This window comes from Etheostoma spectabile, chromosome 23 (genome assembly GCF_008692095.1).
Source record: "Etheostoma spectabile isolate EspeVRDwgs_2016 chromosome 23, UIUC_Espe_1.0, whole genome shotgun sequence".
Classification (NCBI taxonomy): Eukaryota; Metazoa; Chordata; class Actinopteri; order Perciformes; family Percidae; genus Etheostoma; species Etheostoma spectabile.
This window is the reverse complement of record NC_045755.1, coordinates 13,395,415-13,405,177: the sequence shown is the minus strand read 5'-3', so window position 1 is coordinate 13,405,177 and position 9,763 is coordinate 13,395,415. Positions and strand designations below refer to the sequence as shown.

General features: G+C 38.5%; 1 protein-coding gene across 10 annotated transcripts in view; it reads right to left on the bottom strand.

The window, feature by feature from the left end:
* Window positions 1-9,763, bottom strand: part of pcloa (piccolo presynaptic cytomatrix protein a) — a 71,302-nt gene that overhangs the window by 1,101 nt on the left and 60,438 nt on the right. For 8 of the 10 annotated variants that reach the window (XM_032504640.1, XM_032504636.1, XM_032504638.1 and 5 more), the window contains 3 exons: window positions 8,348-8,482; window positions 6,831-6,976; window positions 3,275-6,511 (listed from right to left, as the gene is read on the bottom strand). The exons of 1 other annotated variant lie outside the window; for it this stretch is intronic. In XM_032504640.1, the coding sequence (XP_032360531.1) occupies window positions 6,368-6,511; window positions 6,831-6,976; window positions 8,348-8,482 (425 nt within the window). In that variant the 3' untranslated portion in view covers window positions 3,275-6,367. Of the gene's footprint in view, window positions 1-3,274; window positions 6,512-6,830; window positions 6,977-8,347; window positions 8,483-9,763 lie in introns of those variants that run through there. One more of the 10 variants, XR_004327632.1, reaches the window with a different exon arrangement.

The following is a 9,763-nucleotide window of genomic DNA, read 5'->3' as shown; positions in this document are numbered from 1 at the left end:
AGACCCAAACTGCATTTCGTTGCCTTGTACCTGTACCTGTGTTATGACAATAAAGTTGAATCTAATCTAATCTTAATAATTGCTCTAAAGTGCAGCACCAGAATGTTATGTGTAAATCTAAACATGTTTCTGGTAACATTTGTACAAATTATAGAGCATATTTCAAGTAGTTTAAGTGGTTCATCATCAGTCACAACAACAATTCAAAAATACTTAATTTAACATGCCAAACTCAAGAATTTACCAACACGTGTCCAGTCGTTTAAGCTGTTGGCTGCAACTCAAAGTAACAATTAATTCCTTTTCATCAGCGTGATTGTTTGTCATCAACTGCTGTTGCACTCTGGTTACAGGCACATTCTTTCTGCAGGCACAAGTCTTTTTGACTTCACACAATTGTAAGCTAGCCATGGCTTGAGCTCTGATAAATCCCTAAACACATTGCAAACCAGCACACCGCAACTACTGGGGTTATCTTTCAAAGCCTTCTTTATCCAATGGAATCTGGTTCTCAAAATAAAGGCTGCTTCTTAAGAGATTTGAACAGAGGACAGTACTCAGCTGTTCACTACTACTTGGCTTGTCTGTGAGCTTGCATTCTCTTAGAATGATTCATTTCTGTTAGAGCTGGCCAATCCAACAGTGGCGGGCTATGTATTTTACACCTGGGCTTTCAGTACTCTCCTACAGCAGTTTTTCCACCTTTGAATAACCTCACCACGACACTAGGACATTATCGTGTGGAATAAAGTGATTTGGGGTGGGGGGGATGGGGGCAGAATATTTTTTTTTCTGGATGAGTTTTGTGAAAAGAAATGGAGAAATCAAGTTTTACATACTGTATGTGCAAAACGGTAGGGTTTGCATTGTTGTAATATCAACAGGTATTAGGGCACACCCTCTGAGACCGAGAGACTCGCCCACGAGCAAAAACAGCACCTCTGATTCATGGTTTAATCATTTAACAACCATACAAAATTGAAACTCACCAAAAGTTGCGGCTAAAAGCTAGCGAGTTAGCAGTTACGGAGGTCTCTTCCGGGTCCTTCTAGCCTCCACAGGTGATTTTCTATCCAGCCTGGAACTTCCAGCCTTTTTTGGGGTCATTGAGCATTAAATCCAAACCATTGCATCCAAGATTTATCCACTTTATGTCCATAATTCTTCGTTTTGGCTCATTTATGCCGCTAGCTCGCGGCTCCATGTCTGCTCTCGTGTGTTTAGGGAAGTTAAGCCAGAGTATGCCCATATATGGGAGACAACGTCATCCAAAGAGTATGGAGGCTGAAAGAGATTCAATACTCCCAGTCAAACTGTATGCGATCAAAGATGCTATAGTGCACAACATAGATGTCTACCGTTTTATAGAGCATAAAGGCCTCACTGGTTTGAGATTTGGCACATATTTATATTATATATTATATATTTGGGCCTTTTTTGAAGAAATGTAAATAGTATGTGCTTTATATGAGTTATGATGTTTATGATGTTTATCTTTGCTTACAGAAGAACTGTTTCAGACACACAAATGCTTGTGTAGCATTGCTGTGGGTGTAATATCAATAAATATGACATTATTATGTTGATTATTGGCATAAGTAAATGTCATGAGGGCAAAAGCGTCTGGAATTTCTTTGAAAAAAATTGTGTATTCTATCATCTGTATAAGTTATGATGATCATTTCTTCACAGTGTGACTCCCAAGACACATGAGAAGTGTTTTAGAGAGGAAAATGGCTTAGGTTTTACTGCAACAGTAGCATATGACAGTAGCAACAACTGAGAAGATTTGGGTCTGTGGTGACCACGTCCACCTCACACAAATGTCCTTCTCCCATTCTCTCTATTGACACACACACACACACACACACACACACACACACACAGTGTAGGAACCATAGATCCAAAATAATATTTAACTCAAATACCCCCCCCCCCCCGGCCCCGGAAAGCTAGCTAGTTTTGCTTCTCGGCCACCGTATATAAACAAATGTCGACGTAGGTCAGGCCAGCTTGAAGGTATGTCTCTGGCCTGTAAGAGGAAAACAGGACAAACTCAAAATGTCATTGGCTAAAGAATATGACAATCAACAACATTGTCCTTTTTTGCTTAAAAACCCAAAATTCTGAAGCATAAACTGTATATTAACGGACAAAGCATTGAAAAGCATAAACCTTGCCTGGATAAAGCCTCTCCTCTGTGGAGCTCCCACTGCGCCATTTTAATGCTACAAAGCCATGACCCGCCACATTTTACATTTTAACAAATGAGTGATGTGACACATTTCTAATCTTTGAAATAATATGTGGACCTCCACCACTGTCCTCACAAATGGCTTTGAAATATCCGTTACAATAAACTCACAGTACACAAATCAACACTGCCATGTTAGGATATTGGGACCAATGCCACTCATGATTTATAAGACCACTTAAAAAGTACACACAATGAGGCAGATACTGTATTTACTCTGGCTAATTGTTTCTATGACTTTCCAGAACAACAGAGAGGATATATATCAATTTTACAAAGTGAGTAAAAAAAGCATTGAGTCTTATGCCTTTGGAAACAAGCATTTGAGAACAATGTCACTGTTGTCCTAACCTTGCTCAAGGAAAGAAGAGGACAAGGAAGAGGGAAGACCTCCCAACAGTTGTATCTACGAAAACAAATAATATATGTTATTTTACCTAGCTGAAACAGGAAATGAAATAAGGTTTTGAAAATTAATGCTGGCTGAATTCCATGCATCACTTTATCAAACTCTCATGCCTCATACTGGGACACTTGAATTAAACCAGACCCATCGTTAATGTTATTAATAACATGTGCTTTTCCCTGCTATAAAAAAAGAAGATGAAATACCTGAAAGCATCTAAAACACAAAAAGAGCGGCAGGAAAAACAACCATGTTTGATCTAACAGAAATGACACATTAGTGGAAACATTTTGGTCGGCCTTTGCAAATGCACCATGGACATGTGAGCATGAAGTTGGATGGAGAAATGCTGCAGGAGAGTGGGGAGCTGTCAATCAAATACTCCCCCTCACAGTATTCAGAAGAGGTGTGAAAACATCTTTGCCGGTGTACCACAGCTATGTAGGTCTTGTACATTTGACTTGTAATTCTTTCTCAAAATGAAAGCGCATGGCACCATCTTGTGGTTATATTTTGTTATTTCACATCATTGACATCACATCCAACCTGCTATGAAAAAAGTACAATAACCCCAAATCAAACTGTCTGATGAATAATGTAACACACAACATTCTGTTTGTACCGATATTTAATATTTAGACATGGGGCAACAGCCATTTTTACAGCACAATTTGCATAATTTATCAATACCTCCTGTGTACAATCACAAAACCATGACAGTAGATTTTTTTTCTGTTTACTTACAAGTGAAAAACCTTACAGGTTTTACAAGCATAATCTTTGTACAGTCAGCATACATCATCAATAACTTTAATAGGTTTTCTTCATAATTCACCCTCTATAAGTCTATTTTTCTTCTATATCTTTCTCTACCTCATTCAGATTTTTTTCTTTAACAATATCTGGACACAAAAATAGTATGAACCTCCAACAAAACATGCAACATCCAGTGTGAGCACATTTAAATTCTCCTGCAACTGCTTGAGTTGTTAAGATAGACTTCTGTGCAGATAGACTCTGGTAAACCTTAAGTGTTTGGTGTAAAGGGTCGAGTAAATCTGGGTCCCTATAGACAGACATAAGGTTGTTTCTCAGTCCATCCACTGTACATTGATCAAGAGAAAAACAACTTCCCTTTTACTTCTATGATCACACACCTTTTTTATCTGCTAAAAGACCTATTGCTTCCCAAACCCCAGTATAAAAAGCTATGTATTTACAAGGATAGAGAGATAGCATGTGTCTGTGTGTCTGTGTGTGTGTGCGTTTGTGTGTGAGACCGTGTAATTCATTGTGTGTTACGAGACATTTTGAAGTAAATTATTTTAGACAGACAACACTTAAAAGAAGAGATATGCATTAGAGCCAATGGCATGCATGGACTTGGCATGAAGACGCTACACACAAGCACATGGGTATAAAAATACAAAAAAAAAAAAAACACACACACTGACCATAAAACGACTCATTTCAGGAATAAAGTCCATTGATTAAAATTTTGTCTTTTTTGGTGATTTCTCATACACATACTGGAAAATGTAACTATTCAATGCAGGAATGCATAAAAAGATGGGAATCATTTGAATAGAATTTCTTTTTTTTTTCTTATCGTGAACTATGTGAAATTTAGGATCCATGCATGTTAATTTTCCGTATGTGAGAGTGTGTTAGTGAAAGTGGGTTCTCTGAGTTTTAGGCCCTCTTAACCTTGTAAACAAGCACTACATTGTGTAGAAAAACAAAATACCTCAACTTATTTTTATGTACACCTGATATGTCCTGTAAACAAATATAACACAACATATGACGTAGTCTCACAGACAATAAATAAAGATTCATATAGTGATACAAAATACAATGTTAAACTAAACTAAATCATATCAATGCACTAATCATTTCATGGACGACATTAAAACACAACAGTCCAAAAGAAAAATCAATACAAATGTTTTCTCTCCGCTCACCTTTCTGGCAAGTCAAGATGCAGTTACCACTTTTTGACAGTAGATGTTGAATAGAACCCGCTGAGATATTAACTTTCACTGCTACATTGGACTAAAAATGCTGAATGAACCAGCTGTCCTGCCTCTTGACCCCTGTACAAGTACACACAATGACCTTTTTCAAGACATAATGGACAGAGTTAACTTTTAAAGACATAACATTGAGTGGTAATATAAACACATAGAGAAACATCAACATGCTTGTGGAATAGCATTGTTGTATCTTAGAACGGTGATAGTGCGTTTCATGGATGGTTTCTGGCACATTTGTCTTTTGTTCGCTATAATATCTCCTGATTTTGTCATAGCTTTACTTTACCTCTCTACTTCCTCCCCCTGAAAAGACAAAATCCCTGGCTATCTCGTTTTTTAAGCAGGATGATGATGTCAGTTTATACATTCTAAGCAGAAAAAAGTGCAAAATACCACAAAAGCGTGCGTTGTTGAGGTGACTGCTCCTACGAACAAAAGCAGGACTGATGTACGACTCGTAATGTACCTGGATCTCACAAAAAAAAAATAAACTCTCATAAGGTAAAGGTCTCACATTCTAAGGGGCATCATGGGTAAATAAAACCTCTAAGTCACAATCATCAAGACTCGATTGTCTATGATAATCTCTCTATAAAGATATCTATATATTTATTTATAGATGTTATTATTACTTTCCAGCTATGACACTTCACTATTTACATACTGAACCTTAGAGGTCATTTTCTTTTGTGCAGAACATGTGCCACTGCACACCAAATAGATGGACTCATGCGCACAATATATGGTGTCCAATTTGATATATATGTATATCAATATTGATCATTATCAAACAATAATTATCATTTCATAGAACTGAGTTTACAATTAAGGAGAGAAACGATGGGGTCCAATGTGAACAAGGGGATGTTTTTGTTAATAAATTCATGCTTGCTGAGATTTTTTTTTTTTTTGAAACGGAATGCTAGGTAGTGTGTTATAAAATATACTATGTTTCCTGTTTGTAAGTACTTAAATAATTGAGGAGAAGACGAATGATAGAACTCGACCCAAATATTATAATACAAAAATAAATACAAGGTCTCCGTAGCGGAGTCTGTAATATTTCATTCCCAAAATGCTATGTAAATCAATAAAACTCTGCGCTCATAATAAAGCAATGAGGAAAATCTTTCATGGATAAAATATCTAAATAAATAAATTAGAATCCACAAGCGTGTCCATTCCCTGTAGAATTAAATTGTCTCTTCTGCGTGAATGAGTGTGCAAATTAGTTAACAATTGTAAATGTGTGTGTGTGTGTGTGTGTGTGTGTGTGTGTGTGTGTGTTGTGAATTAAAGTGTGTAATACCTGGTTGATTCCGTGCTTGACCTCTGAACTCAGCACCTGTGTTCTCCTCTGCCCTGGCCACACTAACTGTACACTGTGCGTCCTGTAAACTCGTGTTCATTTCCAGTAAATGCACAACTACTTCCTCCTAACTTCCTGCATGACAGAAATCATCATCAGGACGAACATACGCCTCTTCAAAAACTCTGAGCCCTGAAAGAAACATTAAAGTAATACATATATTGCCCCCCTCCCGTACCCAAACCAGCCTCTCCCCTACCCAACAAGAGTGGATCAGCGTCACAGATGTTGAACCTAAGTGTTCCCAGATGACAGAAACCTGTTCTTCTCTGCTTGTTTTTGTTTTTCAGATTGAGTCTCCTCTATGAGTGGATCTGGGCGGTGCTGGTGAGAAGCTTGTGCCAGCTCACCACTCGCTTGCGTAGGTCCACTTTGTCCAGCCACACATAGGCCTCCCCTATCAGGGTCTTCTTTACAAACTTGCCTCCATTGGACACCAGGAACAGCTGATGTGGAAAGAACAGAAAGCAGTAGGTCATAATTGTGGATTTAAAGGAATCAACCAGGTTTAACAAGAGATTTGTGTATACAGGAATATACGTTTTAAGATAGCTGTTTTCAGTCTTTATGCTAACATAACCTAACCGTCTCCATAGCAGACGTACACAATAGTGGTATCAAAACTCCTAATCTAACTCCTAGAAAGAAAGTGAATAATCATATTTAAATATTAAAGGTTTCTTTGGCTATTGGTGTGTTATAATTACAGAATGTAAATATTCTTAAAATATTTAGCTCTCATCTTGGGCTTGTGTCACAGATTACCTGCAGAGAATGTCCGGCGGGGTTCATACAGAAGCGGAAAGTTTCGTTAAAAGATGGCTCCCGGTCATGACGACACACTCTGGTCTTCTTCTTGATGATCCTTTTCTGGGTGGCGATGTTCACCACGTAGAGCTTCACATAGAGATCTGTGGACACACAAACACACGCACACACATACACACCAATGTAAAGCTGACGTCGTACTGAATGAATGTGATTTTGGCATTTTATACAAGATATACTTTACATTACATGGTATGTTGTCTGTGCATAAATTCAACACACTGTCAAATCTGTGTGGATATTTTTGCTAGTTTAAGTATAGTTTTTTTTTGTAGTGATTAATCACAAAATAAAAGCACATAAACCCAAATAAAATCCTTTTTATGTTGAATTATTTAAACACACAACCTACACCCGGGCACTTATTTCCATCTCCCTTTTACCCATGGAGGCTAACACTAGTGATCCAATTTGTAATTGCGTCTATACAGACAAATTGGGTAAAAAAGTAAATTTAATGCATGTTATGTTTAAGTATGTAGTTTAAGATAGGTTCTGGTCATCAATATTGGAGTGAGGTGGAGGTTTTTTCTGAAGCCAGTAAAAAGAGGGTCTTTAGAAATAGTCACAGATGCACATAGCCAACACTAAAATGTCAATGCTCCATTTACTGTGCTTTCTACATGCTTTCAATATAGATAAACTATTGTGTGCCGATCCAATCTGGAAGGAAATGCAAATCAAACAAGTGGCAGGCAGCTTGGGTATTAGGATGTAAATATTACAAGAAAAGTCGAGGTGGCCGGTAGGCTGCGCTCTATCGAGGGAAGAGAAGTCTGATTTGGGGATTCTGTCCAGTGTGCACAAAGTCTGGGTGCACATGTAATTTAAATAATATTATAAATACTTTAGATAACACTCGTTAAATTACACAACACACCCTGTGACTAACGGGGATGCTTGTTTTCTAAACTACAAGACAGTTACAGTATACAGTAATAACATTAATTTTTCATTCTGGGTGTCAACTAAATGTGTCCATCTGGACATGGCTTGGAAATAGTTATAGTATTATTATATTTTACAATATAATGTATATGTGCATACCCTGCACATATACAGTACATTGCAGACAAGGTTAAGTAAATGTCTAATGCTGCTTTCCAAGGGAAAATTGGCTGGAAAACACTATCACAACACCTGTGGTTCTGCATGTAGAAAACCTGGGCTGTCAGACGTCTGTCTTTCTAAACAGTGTGGCCTGTGTGGGCCTCCCAGCTGTCAAATATTAAAAGGATGAAAATTATATATATATATAATATAATTGTCTTTGAATGCTGTGAAGAGACTTTGAAAATTCTTGACATAAATGGTGAACATAAGTGAAAATAACAAACTAGAGAGTATGTAAAGTAGGTCCTGCATAATAAGACCCAAAATCATTTTTTAGTAACTTTATCAAAGTTATATTTTTGTGTGTATTTAAACATAAATGGGAAGTTGTTTTATGTTACCAGGCAGGTGGTCTGGAGTCTTGAACTTGTAGGTGATGTTGCGACATTGAAGAATCTCAAGGACCAGTTGCTCACCCTCTGTCTTACTCTCTTTCTTTAGAGCAATCTTTATCTCCCCCATTACCTGGGACTTACCTGAATACACGCACGCACGCACGCACACACACACACACACACACACACACACACACACACACACACACCAATTGAATCAGCTAGGCACAGTGAAATACATACTATGTGTGACTCTGTTCTCTTCTGCGTGTGACTGCCCTCCACTGGACACTAAGTGTACTCTCATGATGAATAATATCAAGCATAGCCTGCAAGCAATCACATTTATTTGTTTAACAAGTATGGAAAGAAGTTATTAGAAGCTCTCCCTGACTCTGGTTGCCTTGGAAACTGAATGGATGACAGTTTTTAGAGCTCGGTCAACAAGACCCTGGCAAACGGTAAGGGTAGCTTCTGTAGTGTGTGTGTGTGTGTGTGTGTGTGTGTGTGTGTGGTTGTGTGTGTGTGTGTGTGTGTTGTGTGGTTGTGTGTGTGTGTGTGTGGTTCATATGTTGTGTTATGCCTAGGAGAGGGCAACACAAAAAGACTGAGGAACATGGAGAAGATGCTAAAAGATGAGATGCCATGCGGATTAGAACAAATGTGTTATAGTGTTATTTGTGTGTATATAGTTAATAGGTCCAATGTACAGTCCCTGACAAAAGTCTTGTTGCTTATCTATTTTGTAGAAACAGACCAGTAGAAGTAGACCTGTAGAAACCCCAGACCATGATTTTTCCGCCCCAAACTTCACTGTTTTCTGGGTGAATCTTGGATCCATGCGGGCTCCAGTAGGTCTATTGCAATATTTGCAGCAACTGTGGTGTAATCAACAGAAATTCATCTGAAAAATCCACTTCTTCCACTTCTCCAGCGTCCATCCTTTCAGCAGGCTGTGGGCCTTGGCAAATGCCACACGGTTTTTCAATTGTCTTTTGTTTGTGCTGGCTTCTGGGCACTGATTCACCATGGAGGTCATTTCGAGACAGAATCCGACAAATCGTTCTGGTTGACACGGGACTTCAGGGGACCAGGTCTGGTGGAGCTCTGCTGCAGTGGAAAATGGGCTGGCCTGGATTTTCGAGCCAACAAACGGTCCTCTTGAGCAGTTGTCTTGCGGGGTCTGCCTGACCTGGCTTGTCAAAACACTCCAGTGTCTTCAAATGTTTTTTAATCTTCTGTACTGACGCTGAGACACATTGAAGGTGTCTGCCACATCAGCAGTGGATTGGTCTTCACCTCTTGATTAATCAAAACTTTAGTCTCAGGGTGAATCTTAGGCATGTTTGCAGATGTCTAGTTTCAGTTGATGTGAAGGTCTAGTGTACTGGGGTTGTTTTTATGCACACCTGAGACCTAATT